The sequence below is a fragment of the Pediculus humanus genome, genomic scaffold (assembly GCF_000006295.1).
Source record: "Pediculus humanus corporis 1103172107888 genomic scaffold, whole genome shotgun sequence".
Taxonomy (NCBI): domain Eukaryota; kingdom Metazoa; phylum Arthropoda; class Insecta; order Psocodea; family Pediculidae; genus Pediculus; species Pediculus humanus.
Genome location: NW_002987464.1, coordinates 141,401 through 164,559, shown reverse-complemented (window position 1 = coordinate 164,559; position 23,159 = coordinate 141,401). Strand labels below are relative to the sequence as shown.

Genomic DNA, 23,159 nt, shown 5'->3' with positions numbered 1-23,159 from the left:
TATATTTTTTACAATTTGTAGATGTTAATAATTGAACTCATTAATTGTACTGCCAAATTTGTTAAACATATCTGTAATAATTTGTTATTTATTTTTTATATAACTTTTTTTTTTATACAACATAATGAAATTTTCTCTTACTCAAAGTAAATTTTTAATGATATTTTCTTATCAAGTGTGCCACAATTGATTATTTTAAGAAATAAGTAATTTTTTGTAATTTTTTTTATTATTATAAAATCAATGAAATTAATAAATATACATATATATATTTTTTAATAATTATGTTGTGAGTTTTTTATTTGTTTTAAAAATATAATAAACAATTGAATCGTTTTAAGGATTATTACGGTTCGAATAATTAACTTTAATTTTTAGAATATTGTTCGCTCACGGTCAAATTTAAAATTAATAAAAAAAAAAACAATTGAAGTTCTGAGGATGATCCTCATATTAATTTTACGCTCTAATAAATCGTTTGTTTAAAAACAAAACAAAACAAAAAAAAAAGGCGCAATACGAGTTTGATTATTGGCACGTTTTTTTATCTAGCTCCACGTTATATATTTGCAACTTGTCATTTAGTATCGGTTTAACCGAATCAAATGCTGGAACAAGTCCAACGTAGTCATGGGAAACGTAAATTTATTACGTTATTAACGCGGGATTGGTGAATTGGGGGGGGAGGCTTTCGTATTATTTGTAATATAGAGGAGCGGGGCTAAAATGCTATTTCTGTTTTACGTGAACCGGTGATTTATTTTTAGAATATGGTTGATCTCATTTTAACTTCAGTGAAGAGGATATCTTCATCGATATGGAGCAATATGGCCGACTTAACGGAGAAAATCGACGATCTGATCTGTAGTTTCGAAAGTGGAGGTGACTTTACAATGGATACGGTGGCAATGTTGATTTTTGGATGGGCGGTATTGGGTGTTGTGGTGTTAGCTTTAACCAAATACGTGTACGGTCGGTTTTTTGCAAAAAAAGCTCCAGTGTCGAATGAACCCATATTATCGAAAAAAGTTGCTTCCGGTACAGAATCGTCAGGAGTGTCGTCTACTACTACTACTACCAGTGCCACACACAAAGAACAATCTAAGGAAATGAGCAAAGATAAATCCGATGGTCTTTCATTATATTCTAAAACAAGTTCTGCCAAAACAGGAGGAAAATTCGTTCCTCCCACACCTCCACTTAGGAAAAGACTGTCAACTAAAAAAGGTTCGGCATTAATTCCAGCAGTATCTAGAACACCGACTCAAATCCCTTCACTCTCAATCACAGGACCTGATTTTGAATGTGTACAGTGGGTGAATGAGCTTTACATGTGGATTTACTCAAATTCAGATATTGCCAATGAAATACTTAATGTTTGGTTGCAAACTCTTAACGATTACATGAAAAACTCAACTGATGAGGTAAGAAAACAAACAAACAATTATTATTATTATTAATATCTCTAACAAACTATATAACAAGTGTGTGTGTGTGTGTCTATTAATATACACAAATAACTTTTTCCAGTAATGAGTCATAAATTTATTATTAAATCAATGATAATAAAAAAAAAAAGAATTTGAGTAACAAAATTATTTTCGCATCAGTTTAAATTGTAATTTTTCTTATCAGTTCATTGATGATTCTCACGATTAAGATATTATTTTTAATTATCCCAGAATAGACAATTTATTAAAAAGTTTTTAAAATTATTATTATTATTATTATTATTTAATCGATAAATAATGTGTATTACATAATTGATCAGATAATAATTTTTTTAATTACTTTGTTATCGATAAAATCATTTACTCCTTGTTAAAAACAAACAATGAAACGATTTAAGGTTTTTTTTTTCTTTTTTTAATCATTTACTATTCGTACCTGAAAATCTTTTAAATAACTTTCTGTTAGCATTCTCTCTCTCTCTCTCTCTCTCTCTCTCTCACACACTGGAGAAAAGTATAATTCATAATCAAACATTTTTTCATTTGTTTCATGCATTCGATTCATTGATTTTTTTTTGAACAAAAATGATTATCGATTTCATTTCATTTTGATTTAATTCAATAAATATTCTTTCATAATAATAATAATAATTAATTAGTCTTTCAGTAAACATAATACCGCTATATTGAATTATTATTATTATTATTATTATTATTATTTCAATTTCTTTTTTTCAATTCAATTTAAAAAAACAAAAGTTTCATTCAAAATATATATATTTCACAATTGATTATAATTCATTTTTTTTTTTTTTACTTTGAATTAAATTTACATGTCATTATTATAAAAAAGGGAGGTCAATCATCGTGCAAACAATAATAATAATAATAATAATATTAATAATAATAATAAATTTGATTTTAAATTAATATTTAATTGAAATTTTATAGGAATAATAATTTTTTTTTTTATAAATTTCTAAAAGGAAAGTAACAAACAAACAAATTTTTTTAATATTTATATATATATTTATTTTATTTATTGGGGAAAAGTTTGTTTGTTCGTTTGTTTGTTTGTTTGTTGAGTAGTGAAAAATTAGTTTTGTGTTAACAAACGACCATATATATATATATATTGTCGTGACTTCATTAAAAAAAAAAAAAAAAAAAAAAACCCACACACAGAATGTTAAACTCGTGTTTGTATGTTCTTATAAAGGCAAAACATTATTTTCAAACACAAACGAACGGACGAACGAACAAACAAACGAAAAGAATTTGGGTTAATATTAAGAAAAGGTTATTTAGGTAAAGTTTAGGAAAAAATAAATAAAAATTTTTTTAACCTTTTCAATTAGGTTTTTCCGACATTTTTGTTTTTTTTTTAGATGGTAACAAAATTTTCCCATATGAAAATTCTTTTCCAATCGACTTTTAATAAATCATGGAAAACGAGGAAAACATTATTTATTTTCCAAAAAACAACTTATTAAATTTTATTAAGTTCCGGGTTAATCAATGAAAGAAACATTTATTTATTTATTTATTTATTTATTTATTTATTTTTATTGTTTTTTTTTTTAATAGAATGGCGTGGGTGTTGAAGTTGTACGAATTCTTCCTGAAACGCATCCGCCAAACCTGACAAACGTTTTTTGCGAATGTGGTACAAACGACGACATTGTAAGTACACATATATATTTTTTCCTTATTGGAAATTTTATAATCATTTTTATCAACGTACCTTGTTTACGATGTTACCAACTTTAAAAAAAAAAAAAAAAAAATTTCCTCCGATCTTTAACCCAAACGCGAGGACATGACAAAAAAAAAAAAAAAAAAAAATGTTCTAGAAGACCCTGAAATCCGAAGTTCATTTTTTCTCTTTTTCTTCCATTACCACGTGGAAAATTATATTTTTTTCTTTTTTTTTTTCTTTAAATAAGAATCGATAATGATAATAGTGATGATAATAATAATAATAATACACGAGGGTTTTTTTTTTCACGAATTTATTATTGTTTTTCTCGTTTAAACATTTCGGTTTCTTTTCAAAACGATTCATTTTTTTGTTTTTGTTTTTTGTTTTATGGAGCGAAAGGGAGGAGAATGGGGGAGGGGGTGGTAGGGGGAAGGGGGAAGGGAAAGTACAAAAGTTATTATTATTATTATTATTATTATTATCGTTAGGAGAATTTGATTTTTTTTTTTTATATTTTTTTTAATACCGAAAAATGTTTGAACTTGCCAATTGGGCTAAATATCAAAAATCCATTAGAAAAAATTTATTTTATTTTTTTATTTTTTTTTTTTACTGAAACGAATATATAAGTTCGTTTGCGTTTTTCTCCCCATTTTTTTTTTTTATTTATTTAATGATACGTGGGGAGGGGGTGGAGGGGGGGGGGGAAAAAAAAAGAAAATTTTGTAAAATGCTATGGCGAACGTGTTTCATGAAATTACGAAAAAAAAAAAAATGTAGGTTTTCTATTGTCGTGAAAAACGTGACGAAGGTCAATCCGTTAAAAACTATTCAATAAACGACGACAAATTTAAATTTTATTTTTTCTTATTTATTTAAGCGTGAACGATAATAATAATAATAATAATAATAATAATAATAATAATAATAATAATATAATTAGGGTCGTTTGTATTGATTGCTATAAACGTTGCCCGACTGATTTTTCCTTCTTTTAAACGCCTTCGATTAAATCAAAGGCGAAGGAAGGAAGGAAGGGAGGAAGGAAAATAAAAGGGCGGAAATGGAGGAAGTGAAAAAGTTTTTTTTTTTTTTTTTTTATTTATTGATTTTTTTTTTTTTTTTGTAAATCATTTCAAGGAAAAATATTAAAAAGAAGGAAAAGAAAAATTACTTCCGCACCTAAAACTATCGACTGGTTGTTTGTTGTTGTCGTCGTCGTTGTTGTTGTTGTTGTTGTTGTTATTGCCGTAAGGTCGTACGGCTTCATTACTTTAAAAATAATTTTTTTTTTTTTTTTTAATGGCTTTTGTTAATGATTATTACGTTTCAAAATGGTTTTTTAAAAAAAAAAAAATTCTTCTGCTTCTTCTTCCTCTTTTTGTTTCTTTATTTTCCAAATTTTCCCTGTTTTCAAAATCAAAAATTTTTTTTATCCCTTTCGAAATTTGGGAGCGTGTGCGTGTGTGCGCGTGTGTGTTGGTTGATTTTTCAAATTTCGTTTCATAAAAAGTTTAAAATTACGTTACGTCATCCCAAGATGGAAGTATTTGAATATTTAAAATAATAATAATGATAAAAAAAACCGCGGATCGTAATGGCGGCGGTTTTTGTCCAGGTACAAATTTCGAGGTTGTTGTTGAAAACTTTAAACTTTGACCGAATAATAATAAAAAAAAATTTTACGTTATAGACGAGTAGTAAAAAATATTAGTAGTAGTAATTTGCCTTTTATTATTATTATTATTATTATTATTTTATTTTGCAGACGATAACATGCGATTGCGAAGCCACACCCGCACTTCAATTAAAAGCGTTCAGGCAGAAAGAGGAGAAAGTCGAAGTTTCGCATTACAGATTGAACGTTAACCGGTTCAGAGCGAGGCTCAATATCGGTTTCATAACGGAAAAATTATTGGCGGAAGTCAAATGCGACGGATGGCCCGATGTAAGTATAATAAAAATGATCACATCCGTTTCCCCCTTCCCCCTCCCCCTCTCCCCCCGGGTTTCCGCCTTCGTTCGTCGTAGGTAAAAAAAAAAAAAAAAAAAAAAAGTCGGAAACGTTTAAGGTACATTTTCATCAATGCAATTCATCTCGATCACCTTGACTCATAATATTTCGATTATGCGTCATAATCACCGTCGTAATTATCATTATCATTATCGTCATCATTACTACCATCGAAGTAGTATTAATAATAATAATAATAATAATAATAATTATTATTATTATTATTATTATTATTATTATTATCAACTTGAATCACGTATAAAAATAAAACGAAAAATAATAATAATAATAATAATAAAAATGGACTCTTTTCGTTCGTGTCAAACGGCGGAAGAAAAACTTTTGATATTCATTTCATGAATTTTCAATTTTTCATTTTTCTTTTTTCTTTTTTTTAAAGATAAAAGTCGCTTTGGCTCCTGTGGGAAGTATAAAAAACAACACGGATGAACAATTCCAACAGGACGTAATTGCGGATACTTTTGTGACAGCCATGAGAAATTCCGTCGTACCATTGAATTTAAATCAGTATCCATCTTGTCCGAGATTTAGCAGGTTTAAACATTCGAACAACAACAACAACAACAACAACAACAACGCATCTCCCGATTTCCAAGACGATTCGGTAAGAAAAAAGGTTTTTCTCTTAAAAACAGAGCGAGAGTGAGAGAGAGAGAGAGAGAGGGAGAGGGAGTGAGTGAGTGAGAAAGAAAGACGTTAAAATTTAAAAAAAGGGTGAAGGGGGAAAGGGGGAAAATAGAAACATTAAATGTCGCAGAAAAAAAAATTCTTGGTGCTGTCGTCGTCGTCGTCGTTGCGTCGTCTGCGTCGATCGTTTAAAAAATATTAATAATAATAATAATAATTACCGACGGTTTTTTTTTTTTTTTTGAAAAATTTCTTAATTTAGTCATCAGGTGGAGAGAACGGGTCGCGGTCGTGGTCGTGGTGGTGGTGGTGGTGGGGGGAGGGAGGCGAAAAGAAAATTAATAAATAAATGAATTTTTTTTTTTTTTTAATTTGTTCGTTTCCGCTAAAACGTTTCTAGAACATTAAAGAAAAAAAAAAGAAAAAATCGCATGCCGTAATGCGCTTAACTGGTTGTTGTTGTTGTTATTATTAGATCAATAAAAATTTACACGGTGAATTATATTACACAAAGCCGTAAAAAAAAAAAAAAAAAGAAAGTATTCGATTTTACAAGCTATTATTATTATTATTATTATTATTATGTTATAGCATACATGTCGTTTATTATTATTATTTTATAGATCGATTTTCGATGCGAAAACAATAATTGATTGGTAATTTGTTTTTAATAAAAGAAATTAACGTTGGGATGGGACGGGACGGGGGGGGCAGGAGTAGGAGTAGGAGGAGATGGAGGAGGGGGGAAAGAAAAGAAAAGAAAATGAAATGAAAATAATGATAATTAATCATCTCATATTTCTCATTATTATTATTATTATTATTGTTTGGTTTGTACTCAGCTGAACAAAATGCTGTTGGAATTTTCCGATAATGCGAATTCGTTAAATGAAAATACGGGAAGGAGGAGACAATTGGTCATAACGGGAATTCAAGCCATGAATTTGAGCGAGGATTGTCGTAATTCTTATTGCATTTTAGAAATGGACGAACCTCCTCAAAAATATATTTCGTCGACGCAAAAAAACACGTCCGAACCCGTTTGGGACGAACAATTTATATTGTAAGCACAAAAAACGTTTGATTTGACGTTTGTTTGTTTGTTTGTTTTTTATTCACTTAAATTTTTTGAGTTTGCTTTCGTTTGTTATTATTATAGCCTGATTGACTAGATTTGAGAGAGAGAGAGAGAGAGAGAAAGAGAGCGAAAAGATTTTGTTTTCTCTTTCTCTCTCTCTCTCTCTTTTTTTTTTTTTTTTCGGTCGCTCTCTAGTCAACGTTGTCAACGTTTTAATTTCAGTAACGTGAAACCGGGAAAAGGCGAATTGCTATTTGAAATATACGAAAACACGAGTAAAAAATTATTGGGAATGGGAATCGTCGGTACGGAAGAATTGATGAGTAATCACACGAGGCGACAGATGATTCCTCTTCAATCGCAACCTTTCGAAAGTGATAGAATAACCGGAAGTATTGCCGTAGAGGTATTTTACACACCGCACGACTTTATTATTACAAGCGTTTCCGCTTTTTCTCCGACTCGCGAAACTCGAGTTTTGCGTTTTGCGTTTTTGTTTGAACCGCGCACATGTTTGTTTGTTTGTTTCTCATTCCCTCCCCTCCCTTCCCCCATTTTTTTATTTCTTTTTCCCTTTCATTTTTCACGGTACATGCTTTTGTCTTTTGCACGTTTTTAAGAATAAGAAGAATATTATCGTGGGCGTGCGGTTTCCGCATCGTTTGACATTTTTTTTTTTTTTTTTTTTTACATTGCGATTTATCGATCGATGGATCGATCAATCGATTTATCGATCGTTATTTGTGGGTGTTTCGATATTGTTTGCTTCCTGTTTTCTTTTTCAAAACAAATTACCTTTTTAATACTTGCGACAAACCTGATTCCATAAATCGTTTTGTTTACTTAACCGCGTTTATGATTTCATATCACAGTCGAAACTTGATTAAATTTAAAAAGAAAAGAATGAAATCTAACACGAAATTGTGTTTTGTGTTTAATTAAATTTTGTTTGTTTGTTTGTTTGTTTATTGGTTTGCGTTTTTGCGGTAGAAAAGCTTTAATATACGCACACACGCGCATGCGCACGCATGAAAATGTGGAAAAGCAGAAGAAGAGGAGGAAGAAGAAGAAAACGTTAATTTTGATTACTTTTGAAACCATCATGGTAATGTCGACGGTTTAAGAAAATTTTTCATTTTTTTTGTTTTTCAGTTTATGGTCGTGGAGGACAACACAAACAAAAATTCAAATGACGTCACGCCACACAAGTATAAGGAAGTGATAAAATCAGTTACACCGGGTGGAAACGTGATAACAACATCGAAAACGGTTTTCACGGCGAGCGAAGGTTTTTACTTTTTTTTTTTCCTTTGTAAAGAGGATGGAAACAACCTTTTTTGATCTCTCTCTCTCTCTCTCTCTCTTTTACAGGTCAGCTCGCGAACGGAGTCGAAGCCGTTACGGATTCAGCTTTGAAAGAATTGGAGTCGCGTGAAAAGACAAATTCGGGAACGAAATCGCCGACGAGTAAAAGTACTTTAATTATTCACAGCGTTTCAAGGGTTAGTAGTCAACCTTTCGGAAGACATTTTTTTTCTTTTTTTTTTTTTTTTTCCTTTTTTTTCTTTCCATTTTTGTGAGAAAAAACCCCCAAAAGATTGGGCAGTGGTAGTGGTAGTAGTAGTAGTAGTAGTAGTAGAGATAATTAAAAGTGCCCCGCCTGCGAGTGACGAGTTAACCGCCGATATTTTGTTTTAGTAGTAGTTTAGTTTAATCATTATTATTATTATTATTGTTTTTTTTTTTTTTTTTTTTTGTTTAAACAAATGAATACTTATTTTTATTTTTTGTCTCTCTCTCTCTCTCTCTCTCTCTCTCGTTCGTTCGACCGTTTGTTTGTTGAAAATGAAGGAAAATGCATTCAATGAACCTCATGAAAACATAAAGGTAATTTTCTTTTTTTTTTTTTTTTTTTTTTTTTTTTTTTATATATACTGAGGTTGAGAAAAACCATTGCTTTTTATAAATAAAAATATTTGCTTATTATTATTATTATTTGTTGCTGTTGGAAAAGCGGAAAATGTTTTACAAAAAAAATTTATGTATTGCTAATAGGTCGAACAAAGTAGAAATGGTTTATGGCGGGAAGTTGTCGGCACGGGCGAACCGGTGGGTAATTTGTTATAATAACACTATTAACCTATTGCTTTTCACGCAATTATTATTATTATTATTATTATTATTATTATTATTATTATTATTATTATTATTATTATTATTACTGTAATAAAAAGAAAAAGAAAATTCACATTAGGGATCGGGTTGTGTAGATAGTTTACCAAAAAAAAAAACAAAAGGGAAAATTTGAAATTGATTGATTAATTATTATTATTATTATTATTTTTCTTTTTTTCCGATATTTTCCAGCAAGGAACGTTGGATGGATCCGTTCCAAATGAGTCAAAAAATGAAAAATCCGAGCCTGCAGAAGACGAAGGTAATGATGATGATGATGATAATTATTACACGTTAATGCGAAAAAGATTTCATCAGTAATGATAATGATAATAAATGTGGGTTTTTTTTTTTTTTTTTTTTTTTTTTTGGTTTTTCCAGGGCGGGGTCGTAGTAGAAAACGACGTCGAGATTTTTTCGGAACGATTAAACGTAAATTGACAATGTCGAGAGCGAGATCGAAATCCGTGGATCCGGGTGAAAGAGTCGAAGTTGACCCTTTGACCCGATCCGTGTCGGCTGATAGAATGAGAGAATCGACTCCCCATTCGAGAGGTAAAATTTAAAAAAAAAAAAAAAACAGCAAAAAAAAAAATTCAATTCAATTAATTATTTAAAAAAAATGACGAAGTGAAAAAGTATTATTATTATCATTATCCAAAAAATAATAATAATAATTGATTAAAAATTCTTTTTTTTTTTTTTTTTTTTTTTTTTGTCTCTTCCATGATTCTGCTGGACAAATTAATCGCCTAACGTTTAAATAAATAAATTTCTTCGGTAAGCCCATAAAGATATATATATATATAGTAGGCTGTGATGATGTGAATTTTGGTGTCGCGATCGCGAAACAAGGAACACACTCGTTGAAATAATTGTTTTTCTTTCTCTCTCTAACCCATAGGATAATGATGAGTAGGAACGTCATTGAGAGTGGGAGATGGAGAAATTTCTAGAAGGTCTAGTCTGAGTGATACGTCCGGTCTTAGCGGTGCTTCGGCGAGAACTTATTTGAACGAAGCTTCAACGTTGGTTCTCGAAACCGTCGAAAACGGATTTAAAAAGTTTGTATTGTGGGGGAGGGGGAGGGGAGGGGGTTCGAAAAGATTCGATCCGATTGATATGTTTTTTTTTTTTTTTTTTTCCCATGTTGTCAGACATTATCTGGTACCATTATCGTTGGCCAAAAGGAATAAATGGAAGAAAAAGGGAACAAAACTTCACATATACAACGATCACACATTCATTGCCAAGCATTTCTACGGGTGAGTTTGTCTCTTTTTCTTTTTGCCTAAGAAGTAATAAGAGAGAGAGAGAGAGATAAAACATTGATTTTCCTTTTCAGGACCGTAGTCTGTCAAGTCTGTTCGTCAAATATTCCAAGACGATTTGGGAAACAAGGATACGAGTGTAGGGATTGTCTTCTCAAATGTCACAAAGCTTGTCACGTGAAAGCGGACCAAAGTTGTCCCGACTCGGGCATACACAACATTGAATTGTAAGTGAAAAAATTATCATTATTATTACTATCGATCGCGAGAAACGATGATGATGATGATGATGATGATGATTATTACGATGGTTAAACGCGTTCTTATTTATTTTTTATTTTTTATTTTTTTTCTTTCAAAAAATGGGTCCATGCTTCCGGTTTTGAGCGAATAAATCCGGGTAAGAATGTTTGCCCTTGTGTTGCTGCTGTTGATTTACGACCTCCTCCCACTCCCCCTCCACTCCTCCTACTTTCTCTTCTTCCTTCCCCCTCTCTCCTCCCACTTCCCCTCCACTCCTCCTTTTTGTTCCTTCCTCTCTTCCCGTTTGTTTTAAGACTCGTAGACGAGCATGTTGGTCGGTTCTCTCTTAGCAATAAAACTTTTCTTTGTTCGTTTCCGTTTATTAATAATAATAATAATAATAATAATAATTTTATCGTTTTTTGTTTGTTTTTTGTTTGTTTGCTTTTTTTTTTTTTTTTTAATATAATAACGTGAATGTCGAATGATTGATTGATTGATTGATTGATTTGTTCCGATGAATGTTTTCGGTTTTATTCTTTTTAAAAAAAAAATTAACGCGAGCGTCTTGTCATCGTCGTCGTTATTTGATTTTTTCCAGAATAAAAATGGTGGGTAGTCCGATTCTGGATAAAAAGCACCAACTCCCTCCGATTTCCCCGAGGAGCAAATCACTTAGAAGTCGAATTTTTTCTGGAACTCTTACAAGGAAAGAAACATGAAAAAAAATTATAAATTTAAAAAAAAAAATGAAAAAAAATGAAAAAAATGAAAAAAGGAAAAAAAAATGGAGAAATTTTTTTTTTTCGTTTAATTTAATTTTAAAAATTTAATAATAATAATAATAATAATAATAATAATAATAATAATAATAATGATAATGATAATAATTTAAACGTCTTGCTTGAAAAAAAAAAAAAAGGAAAAAAAAATTTATTCGAACCGCGAGAGAAACGCGTTTAAAAATTTTGTTTTACTTCTTCCATATTTTCTTCCACTTTACACCACGTGGTGTTCCACGTGTGTTGCAATCATTTTTTGCACACGCGTGTCGTACGTGAGAAACACTCGAGATATTGACGTCATCAAAAATTTAAATTCGTATATGCCTGTGTGTGTGTAATCTATAAGTAAAAAAAAAAAAAAAATGTGTCTCACACATGAATATGCTCTCTATTTCTCTTTCTCTCTCTCTCTCTCTCTCTTTATCTCTCCCCTCTCTCTCTCACACACACACATGAGTATGCAATCGAAGACTTTTTTTTTTTTTTTGCGCAAGACGCTCATTTAAATAAATAAATAAATACTTAATTAAAATAAAAAAAAAAAAAAAAAGAAAATCGCTGTGATAAAATGTGTGTGCGTGCGTGACATCGTTTTATATAAATTTTTTTTTTTTAAATACGAAAATAAAAAGAAAAATTATTTTAAACGATTTTATTATTATTATTATTATTATTATTTTGTTATCATCACTGATGATAACGGATCGTTTATCGCCGAGGTATAATTATTATTATTATTTATTAATTAATTAATTAATTTATTTATTTTGCCATCTCTTGCATCTTTCTGATCCGCACGGTAGATGATGGATTCTTTCTCTATATTTTTTATTATCATTATTAAGTGAGAGAGAGAGAGAGAGAGAGTGTGATAATTACCCTCGGGCGAACGATTTAAATGATGATAATAATAATGATAATAATAATGATGATATTTACCGATATATTTATTTATTAATTAAATTTTTATTTTTTTTTATTTTGTTATAATTTATAAATTCGACGTTGATTTATTCTTTATTATATTATTAATTAATAATAACTACGATGATGATAATAATAATATATATATATGTATAATTAAATTATGTAAAATTTTATTAAGGGTAGGAGGTGGCTTGACAATAATAATAATAATAATAATGATAATAATAATAAACAAACGCAAATTTTTTTTATTTTTAATCAATAACTAATTTATTTATTATTATATTTAATAAAAATAAAAGGAAAAAAAATTATTAATCGTTATCGAAATAATGTTAATAATAATATTAAGAAATTAATAAATGATGATAATGATGATGATGATGATGATGATGATGATAATAATTTTTAAGGGAAAAAAAATTGAAAATTATCAAATGAAAAAAAAAACGAAAATCTAATTTTGCTTATTTTTAATATATTTATTATTATTATTATTTATTATTATTATTATTATTGTTAATAATATTAACAAAAATTTAATTTATTATTTATATTATTTATAATTATTAACCGATCGAAAGAGATTTTTAGAAAAGAGGAGAAGAAGAAGGGGGGGGGAAAAGAAAATTGTAATCGCGTTTGGATATTTTTTTCTTTTTTCTCTCTCTCTCTCTCTCTTTTTTGTATTTATTCGTTTATTATTATTATTATTATTATTATTATTATTATTTTTTCTATTTGTTACGCGTTTTAAATTTTATTTATTTATATAAATATGATAAGTTATTATTTATAACAAAGGAATGAATGAATGAATGAAATAAAAAAATTATTATAAAATAATAATGAATTGTTTAGGTTGTAAAAAAGTAATAAGAAAAAGTGATTATGATAATAATAATAAGTAATAAAAAATGTTACCAGTAATAATAATAATAATAATAATAATAATTAACTTTAATAAAATAAATAATTGAAAGAATAATAATACTAAAAAAAAATTGTTTTTTCCTTTCTATTTTTTTTTTTTTTTAAACCAAATTTTTTGATTTTGGAGTACATTTTTTTCTCTTTTTTTAATAAATGATTTTGATTATTATTATTATTATAAATAATTATTCGTTAAATTTTTTTTTTAATTTTATTTTATTTCAATGCGATAATTTAAATTTATTATTAATCACTTAACGGTTTTTTTCTTTTTTTTTTTTGAAATTTAACCGTTTTTTTCAATGAAATTGTTTTATTTATCGTTATGAAATATCAAATTAATAAAAATTAAAATTAAATTTAATCTGAAATAATAAGTTTTATCGATTGATTTTGTTTTATTAAGAAAAAAAAAGAAAAAGAAAAATGTACATAACAAATCGAATTTTAAAATTAATGTTTACAAAAATAAACAACGTCATTCGCGGTATCAATAAACGGAAGCAAAATGGAAATGGAACGCGGAACGAATGAGAAGCGACGCTAATTGGTAGCAAAGTAGGAACATATTCAATTCAATTTAGGTTGGTAGCATTTTTTTTTTTTATTTCACTTTTACATTGATACCGTTTACAACTATTTTTTTGATCATGAAGAAAATTTGTATTATTTTTAAAATACGATAAAGTAATTAAAATATTACAACCTCGATTGAATTATAATATTATCGCGTTTTATTTTAATCAATTTATTTAATTTATTTGTTTAACATTAATTCGTTTTTAAAAAAAAAAAAAAAAAAAAAAAAAAAAAAAATGGAAACGTTTTTTCCATTCGGAGATTAATAAGGAAAGGAAAGGAAAAGAAAGAAGAAAAAATAATCAATCAGTGAATGTGTTTGCGCGTGTTAATAATTATGTTTAAACGTATAAATTAAAATATAATAAATAATTAAAATGTCTTGCGGATTCGGTTACCGCATTTATTCCAAACGTAAAATGTTTGGATCAGTTCATCAAATGTGCATCAATAGAAATAGATATTACGAAACTAAAAAAATATTTTATTTAAAAAATAATAATAATTTAAACGGGATCGATGCATTAAAAAAAAAAAATTTACCAAAGACATTATCAATAATCGATATAAATAATCGTAGTTATAGTTTAATATCATATTCAAATGATGTTAAAAAAACAAAAAATAATATTTTATGTAGAAAACATGAACTGTTAACTTGTTCGAGTGAAAGTTTTTCCAGTTTAAAATCATCTAAACAAGATGATGTTAGAGTCGACAATAATAATGAAACTAAAGAAAAACAACTTTCCATATATCAAAAATTAAAAAAAATGTATAAAGAATATTGGTATGTTTTAATTCCAGTTCATTTAATAACTTCATCGATTTGGTTTGGTGGTTTTTATTACTTAGCAGCAAGGTTAGTTTGTTTTATTATTATTAAAACCGTTTTCTTATCGAAGTTTAATAAAAGATGAAAATGAATTTTTTTTTTTTCGTTTTCAGCGGTATAGATATTCCTGCACTTTTAGAATCGATGGGAGCTCCAGATTCATGGGTACAAAATTTAAAAAATTCAAAAGCTGGAAATTTAGTTCTTGCCTATACACTGTATAAAGTTGTTACACCAGTCAGATACACAATAACAGTAGGTAATAATGTAAAATAACAAATAATAATAATAAAACTTTATAATTGATTCAAGTCATGGAGATTAGTGGAAACATGATAAAAAATAATTTTTTTTTTTTTGCAGGAGGGACAACGATATCGATAAATTACTTAAAGAAATATGGTTTGGTCAAACCGGTTCCGAACAGGGAGCAAATAAAGAAAATGTATCAACAGCAGAAAGGTGCATTCAAGGATTTTACAACGAGTAAAATGCAAGTAACTAAAGATGAATTTTTGAAAAGTAAAAAAAATTTTAAACAAAATTGTAAAGATGCAACTGATGAATTGCATAAGTCTTTGTACGAGACAAGATCGGAATTTTCAAATTTTACTAAAACGGTCAAAGAGGAACACGCTCCACTAGTTAGAGCTTTAAAAAAAACATTTAATTCTGTTATTGGGAAAAAATGATGAGCGTGGTGGCGAGGGAATTTTCTTTTTCCACATTCTTCCCCTCCCCCTCCCCCTATTGCTTGTTTTTCTTTCTTTCTTTCTCGTTTAGTTTTTCTTTTAATTTCTTATTCGGTATTTATGAAAGGAAAAATCAATTTAAAAAATTATTATTATTATTATTAAGGAAGTTTTTATCATTTTGATAAGTCAAATTTTTCATATATATTTAAAAATAATAATGATGATAATAATAATAATAATTTTTTGGGGTGAGTAAAAAAAATTTGGGTTTGTCTCTTGTCCTTTTCTATTTTCATTTAACAAAATAATCTCTTTTACTTACTTAATCTTTTCTTTTTTTATATTAGAGTCCAATCATCTCTCTTTCTCTCCCCCTCTCTCTCTCTCTCTCTCGGTTCCCTTTTTTTCATTAAGAACTTTTTCCTTTTTTTTTTTGTAAGCCGGGAGTGGTGGTGTACTCCTGTAATCCAACTACTTGGAGGCTAGATACAGTGGATGTTTTTATTTCACGGGTTCTGGAATTGGATTTCTCTGTTGTTGACTGGGAGTCCGCTCGGGAGGAGTTAACACTTTCAACGTGGATGCCTTTGGGTTCCCCTATCATATCCAGATAATTAGAGGGAAGTTGATCACCCGAAAAGGTTTCCACGTTGAAATTCGCGGATTTAAATCCTGTCAGACAGAATCCACTTCCAGCAGTCCGTGTAATAAAAACAGACCTGTATCTATTCATAAAGGGAAAAGTGTTTGTAGGGATTGCGGGGGGAATCTTTGAGGCCCTTACACTGATGGGGGGGGGGGTTGAGGTTGAAATAGGTAGGTTATACTTTCGCGAGTGCCCCTCCCACAAAAAAAAAAAACTTCAACAATTTTTTTTTTTTTATTAATTCTTTTTATTTAACTTGTAAAAATTTTTCGCAGTCCCCGTTAAACAATAACGAATAACGAGGGGGGAGATTTCAAATAACTAAAAAAAACTAACATTGTCCACTACTAATAAATTTAACATTAATATTATTATTATTATTAATTAATTTTCGTTTCTTCTCAGATTACAATTAATAAATTACTAACATTATTATTATTATTAATAACATTTCTTCTTCTTATTCTTTTCTTTTCTTTCTTCTTTTCAAGTATTTTTCTCCCTCAATAATAACACAGGGATTAGTCGTAGGCCTCTCGGGATAATTATTATTATTATTATCGTCGTTTGACGTCGACGACGATAATAATAATTAAAATAATTTTCCGAGAGGTCAACGTCTAATCCCTATGTTATTATTACCCATGTTATTATTGGGGGAGAAAAATACTTCAAAGGGAGAAGCCTCTCCTCCCGGGAGGGGAGACTTCTCCCACGCGTGGGGGGCCCCCCGAGTGGGGACACTCGGGGCCCCCCACGCCGGGGGGAGGGGGCGCGCGGGGGGCCTCCGAGCGGGGACACTCGGGGGCCGAAGCCGGGGTGGGGGCGCGCGCGCGGGGGCATCTCATCAGTGTCCCATGTACTGGTAACTCGCCGACACTCCCTGAATCTGTTGCCTCGGGTCTCCGCTTATTCTCACGATGTGACAGGATCTGCACAAGAGTCTTCCTTCCAGGGGGTAACACCTCTTATCCGGCTCGTCCGTCAGTTGCATGCCGCAGTCCTGAAATGGCAATCGTTAATGCGTTCATTCTCCCCTTTTTTTTTCATTCCTCCCCACCCCTCCCCTTTGCCCCCGTTTTTTCCCCTCACTTACCGTTCTCTCCCCTTTGCTTTTTTTCCTCCCCACCCCGGCCCTCCCCCCTTTTTTTTTCTTTCCTCCCCACCCCGGCCCTACCCCCCTTTTTTTTCTTTCCTCCCCACCCAGCCCTCCCCCCTTTGCTTTTTTTCCTCCCCACCCCGACCCTACCCTATCCTCTTCTTTTATCTTCTTTCTTCCCATCTTCCTCTTCTTTGCTCTTCAAATCGAAATCTCTCACTCACCTCGCATATGTAACAATCCACGTGAAAGTCTTTGTCCATTGAAACCACTCTCACAGTTTCTTCTGTTCCCTAAAACAAACAAACAAAATGTTAAATATGTTTTTGTAAAATTGAAATAGATTAATAATAATAATAATAATAATAATATTGATTTAATTTTTTTTTGTTTTTCCTTACCTCGACTGGAGTTATTCCTTTTCCGCAAGCTGCACATTTCGGAGCAAACATCCTGCAACGACAAAAAAAATTAATTAATTAATTAATAAATAATAATAATAATAAAAACCGTTAACTTTTTTTTTATACGTTGGGTTGCCTGTCCTACATTTTACTAACTAATTAATTTTAATTTTAAATTTAAATTTAAATTTAATTTAAAAAAAAAAAAAAAAAAAAAAACGAAGTAATTTATCATTTTTTCTTTTTTTCCTACATTTACAGGGAAGAAAAAAGAAATCGAAAGCCGTAATTGAACAAACAAAAATAAATAAATAAATAATAATAATAATTATTATTTAAACAAACAAACAAACGAACGAACGAACGAAAAAAATTTCAACGATGTATCCGTCAGTGATGTTGTTGTCGTAAGAGGGAAAGAGGCAAAAAGAGAAAGAGATAGAGATAGAGGAACAAACAACAATTGGACAAACGAATAAATCGCAATAGTAATAATAATAATATTAATAATAATAATTGATCCAATGCCGTCAATGATAATATTATTATTACTATTATTGCCTAAAAACAAATACTTAAACAGTGATAACAACAAGAATAATAATAATAGTAATAATAATAATGATAATGATAATGATAATGATGATAAACAGTGACGATGACAGGAATCGAGCAAGAAATTCATTTTGTCGAAGAGAAGAAAAAAAAAAAAAAAAAAAAATTTTTTTAAATATAAAACAACAATAAAAAGCAAATTTTCTTTTTCTTTTTTTTCCCTGTTTGTTTGTTTGTTTGATTGTTTGTTTGTAATATGGTTACAAACTCACCTGTGGTAATCGTTGACGCAATATATCTTGTTATCCACGTCGACCGTGAATGGGACTCCGTCGAGGCAATCGTTGCAAACGCAACACCTGAAACAACCAGGATGGTAACTCTTTCCCATTGCTTGCAATATCATTTCCATGATCAAATGACCGCAAATGGCGCATTTCTCTGCCGTCTGTTGAAATCCGGAATACTACAAAACAAACACAAAACGTGAATAAACGTTCACCGACACGCAAACAAACACAAACACAAACACAACAAACACAAGCGCAAACACTCACCAGATAATCTTCCTCGCAGTAAACCCGACCGTGAACGTTGTAAAAAGCTTTCCCTCTCAATGCTCTCCCGCAGGAACAACAAATGAAACAATTTGTGTGGTAAAGATTTCCCATGGCTTGACACGCTTGACCGGCTCCTGTGACTTTTTCACCGCACGTGTGACAAATGCCTGAAAATAAAATAAATTCCATCATCATCATTATCATCATCATCATCATTATTATTATTATTATATAATCCCGTTTCCGTTTAAAATTTTTACGCGAACGTTTTGTCTTCTTCTCTTTTCTTTTCATTTGCCAAACCGTTCGTTTGCCAAATAAAAAAAAAACTGTAACGATTTTCATCTTTTCTCTCTCTCTCTCTCTCTTTTCTCTCTCTTTCATTTAGAAAACCAGAAGAAGAAGAAGAAGCAGAAGAAAAAGAAAAACTTACAAAGATCAACTTTCAAATACGATTGTCCAGAATTCATCATCATTTCCCTGCCTCATGCGATTGTTTGAAAACAAAATTCACCAACAACAAACACAAACGATTTCTCTTTACTATTATTATTATTATTATTATTATTATTATTATTATTATTATTATTATTATCAATCACTACACTCGATTTAAATACAAAATTTAAATTTTTCCTTTTAAATCCGAACAACAACAACAACAACCACGTTTAAAACAGTTTGAGGTGAACTGAAAAATAATTTATTATCATCATTATCATCATGTGGTGTCGTCGTTTGTTGTTATTATCATCATCATTATTACCGAGTGGCAATCAAACAAACAGCAAAAAAAAAAAAAAAAAATTTCAAAAATTAAGAAGGATACGTCAAATTAAAACCTATTTTCCATTTGTCGTCGTCGACATTATCAAAAATTATTAAATGATTGACTATCATTTACACACACAAGAACAAAATTACGAGTCCGACAACCGAACAACCGAACAAACAAACAAACAAAATTTTCCCGATCGTACACGGTTTTTTGTTTTTCTCGAATGAGAAGAAGAGGAAACAACCGAAATTTTTTTTTTTTTTTTTTTTTTTCTGGATGTCATCCAAACCGGCCTTAAACCGCGTCTATAATTAGGATCCACGGCGCGAGTAGCCGTAAAACAAACAAACAAACAAACAAAAATTTAATTAATTTATAAATCGTACAAACGACCGTTAAAAATTTTTTCTTTTTCAACAAACAAACGGCGGAAACGTTAAAATCAAACAAGACCTTGATTTCCCCGCACACGCACACGCACATACAACCCCACGCGACTTTTTCTTCTCCTATCGAAGCCATTGTAAAAAAAAGGAGGTTTAATTATCACCGTCGCAAACGGGGGTATTGTTTGTTCGATTGTTTGTTTGTTTGTTTTCGATTGTTCTTGTCGTCTTCCTAGTCTGTGACCCATATAATAAAAATGCAAAAGTTTGCTAAATGGAAACAAGTCACTAAAAGTCTTCGAACCTTTCTACCCCCCCTCTCTCTCTCTCTCGTAAACAAACGAACAAACAAACATCACGAGTTTATTATTATTATTATTATTAAAAATTTTTCTTTTTCTTTTTCTTCGAACGATGATGATGATGATGATAATAACAAAATACGTTTTCCTTTTGATTTTACAAAATCATTAGTCAATTAAGGACATGACGGCAAGACCGGTTAAGCTTGATAAATGCCCGATTTGTTTGTTTGTTTGTTTGTTCGGTTGTTTGCCACCGGAAAAAAAAAAAAAAAAAAAACAGTCACCACAAATCAACCAAAACCTTGCAACCAAAAATTTTTTTTTTTACCACACTAAATTTGGATATATAACAAAAAAAAATTTTTTTTTTTTTTGAATTTATTAACTTCGCGTTTGTTTTCGTTTTGCTCCCGCCACCCCCAACCCCCGTACCTAGAACGAACCTGATTTATTAACAACGACAACAAACGAATTTATATAATCAAAAGAGGACATGTATGAGAACATGATTCACTTTTAGAAGAAAAAAAAAATTAAAAAAATCAAAACGTTGCCCTCGACAAAGTTTGACACAGAGAGTAAATAATAATGATAATAACGATATAAGGAACGTGCACGCGCACGTGCACACTCACACTCACTCACGCCCCCTTTTTGTAAGATGCAAAAACAAACGAAATCTCATTAACTTTTAAATTACAAAAAAAAAAAAAAAACAGATAAACCACTCGACATTGTTTTTCACTACTCGAGAGTTACACGACGAATAATAAATGGAAAATGGAAAATAATTAATAATAATAATAATAATAATAATAACAATAATTTTTTTTTCAGGTATTTAAGTCAACCACCCAATGTTACAAAAAAAAATTTACGGAAATTTTCAACCCACAGATTTTTAGCAACAGGTTTTCGATTTCAATATCGATGAGATTTCGTTTCACATTTACTTATTGATTGGTTGATTGGCTTTGTGCCATTCATTCAAAACCTTATTTTTTCTTTTTTAAAACCTGTACGCACACACACACATTCACTTAATTATGTCACCTCACATCTAACTTTGAATAAAACTAAATAATGAACCAATTTTTTTTTTTTTTTTTTTTTGTGACCAGAAAACAAAAATCGACAACACCTAAATTGAAAATGAATGAAAAATAATAAAATGTTCTTCACCTTGATGGACAATTTTACAATTAGCTGCTTAATTGTTCAAATCATAATTACAATTGTACTTAATCAATTATTATTATTATTATTATTACTAATTGATAAAAATGAAAAAATAATTTTTAAGTTAAGTTTGAAGGTTTTTTTCTTTCATTCTGGTATAATTCCATGATAAAATTATTATTGAATATCCCTAATTGAAATTTTGTTAAAGAATTCAAGAGAGAGAGAGAGAGAGAGAGAGAGAGAGAGAGATAAAACACAAACAAAGCCACATTATTATTATCATTATCATTATTTTGATATCCTCAATGTCCACAATAATATTATTATCTAAAGAATATTTTAAATATTTCTTTTAATCACATTTGTCGTTAAATTTTTTTGTGAATGATTTTATGAAATAATAATTAAAAGCAAGTTATGAACTTACCAAAATATTCTCCTTCTTCTTCTTGTTTCTCCATTTCTTCTTCCAACTGCCTTGTTAATTCTTCAATTTTTCTTTCCGCTTCTGTCGGACCAGTCTGTCGAGGTGGTGTCACATAATAAGGTAATAAATTTTTTCCACTGTACATATTTCCATCGTAAACTTTAAGCTTGGCATTGACATCATCGTCATCCTCTTCGTTTTCGGAATAAGTTGAATTTATCGGAAGTCCACTCGAAATCGGTTTGAGAACACCTGGATTGTCTAATGCTAAACATTGTGATGGAATCGAATGTGATGTTGTACTCTGCAAAAGTAATTTTAAGGAATCATTTTTATTTTTAGAAATAAGATTATAGTACAAAAAAGAAAAAGAAAAAATTGACTTACTTTCCCACTCGAACTGTGAGTTGGACTTTGTTTTATGTAAGAACTAGAAGAATATTTATCACTACTACTTTGTCTCTTTAAATCTGATTCATGTTTAGGACTATTTGTAGCATATGAAACTTGCGAATAATATTTTTCCCCATTGAGTTTATGAATATCGTTTTCATTCGGATTACAAATAATCTGTTCTACTGGTCTAGGAGCTGCATATCTATTTGCAGCAATTATATGACCTCTTTCATAAATTTTATAATCTGGTGGTACGTTTTTAACTGGTAGAGATTGATGAGATGGCTCGACGAGAAAGCTTTCTATAGCACCAACAGGTCTATAAGGTTTACCAAAACTTCCCCGCCCTGGCGATGATAAATTACTACCAGGCAAAGACCTTGTGATTGATTTATCGGTATCTTCATATTGTGAATAATTGGAAAGAACTACAGAATGACTTGATAAAGAATGTCTTTGACCGTCCTTGGGAAGTATTCTACCATATCCCGCATCGTTAGGAACAATTAAATCGTCTGAATTTAATGCAAAACGCGAAAACTTTTCGTGTAATAAACCTGATTCATCACTTTCACTCATTATGAATCATTTTCATAAACAATCAAATGCGATTTTATAATTGTCAAAATTATTATTTTAAAATTAAATTATATTTTATCGAAGAGATATTTAAAAATTAAAAAAATAAAATTTAAAAAGAATATTTTTCAAATTATTTTTAATAATATGCTTATTAAACGAATAAAATTACTTTAAAAAAAAAAAAAAAAAAAAAAAAAAACTGAAAACGAGTACCTTTACTAATCACTTAAACTTAGACCAGCACATTGCTTAAAGAGTGTAATAAACACAAAGTGACTAATGACACTGCGTTTATAAATGGAAGCGCCAATGGTAATTGTTTGGAGTACGTTCAGAAACCGTAAAATTTCCCCGCCTTAAATGGTTTTTAAAATTTAACGGTCATGGAAGCATAATTTATCGTTTATTACGTTTAAAAAAAAATTTAAATTATTTATATTATAACATTTTATTTTATTATTTTCATAAAAAGTTTTTATTTCAATTAAAATATAACATATTAT

General features: G+C 29.7%; 3 protein-coding genes across 3 annotated transcripts; 2 read left to right on the top strand and 1 right to left on the bottom strand.

Annotated features, from left to right (window-relative positions):
* Positions 1 to 770: 770 nt before the first annotated feature.
* On the top strand, positions 771 to 10,570 carry Phum_PHUM394590 (uncharacterized protein; the record flags this gene model as incomplete). The annotated part of the gene is made up of 14 exons (XM_002428584.1): positions 771 to 1,424; positions 3,039 to 3,134; positions 4,922 to 5,101; positions 5,568 to 5,792; positions 6,658 to 6,878; positions 7,116 to 7,368; positions 8,046 to 8,181; positions 8,265 to 8,395; positions 8,949 to 9,002; positions 9,261 to 9,385; positions 9,466 to 9,623; positions 9,988 to 10,132; positions 10,226 to 10,333; positions 10,414 to 10,570. The coding sequence occupies 14 exons, from the start codon at positions 771 to 773 to the stop codon at positions 10,568 to 10,570; spliced, it is 2,643 nt and encodes an 880-aa protein (XP_002428629.1).
* A 4,009-nt stretch (positions 10,571 to 14,579) lies between these two features.
* On the top strand, positions 14,580 to 15,333 carry Phum_PHUM394580 (uncharacterized protein; the record flags this gene model as incomplete). The annotated part of the gene is made up of 4 exons (XM_002428583.1): positions 14,580 to 14,668; positions 14,755 to 14,900; positions 15,005 to 15,163; positions 15,194 to 15,333. 4 exons carry the CDS (start codon positions 14,580 to 14,582, stop codon positions 15,331 to 15,333), a joined length of 534 nt encoding a protein of 177 aa, XP_002428628.1.
* Positions 15,334 to 16,829: 1,496 nt separating this feature from the next.
* Phum_PHUM394570 (LIM domains-containing protein, putative) lies at positions 16,830 to 22,653 on the bottom strand (the record flags this gene model as incomplete). The annotated part of the gene is made up of 7 exons (XM_002428582.1): positions 16,830 to 16,985; positions 17,306 to 17,374; positions 17,483 to 17,534; positions 18,313 to 18,506; positions 18,598 to 18,767; positions 21,679 to 21,982; positions 22,066 to 22,653. The coding sequence occupies 7 exons, from the start codon at positions 22,651 to 22,653 to the stop codon at positions 16,830 to 16,832; spliced, it is 1,533 nt and encodes a 510-aa protein (XP_002428627.1).
* Positions 22,654 to 23,159: the final 506 nt, after the last annotated feature.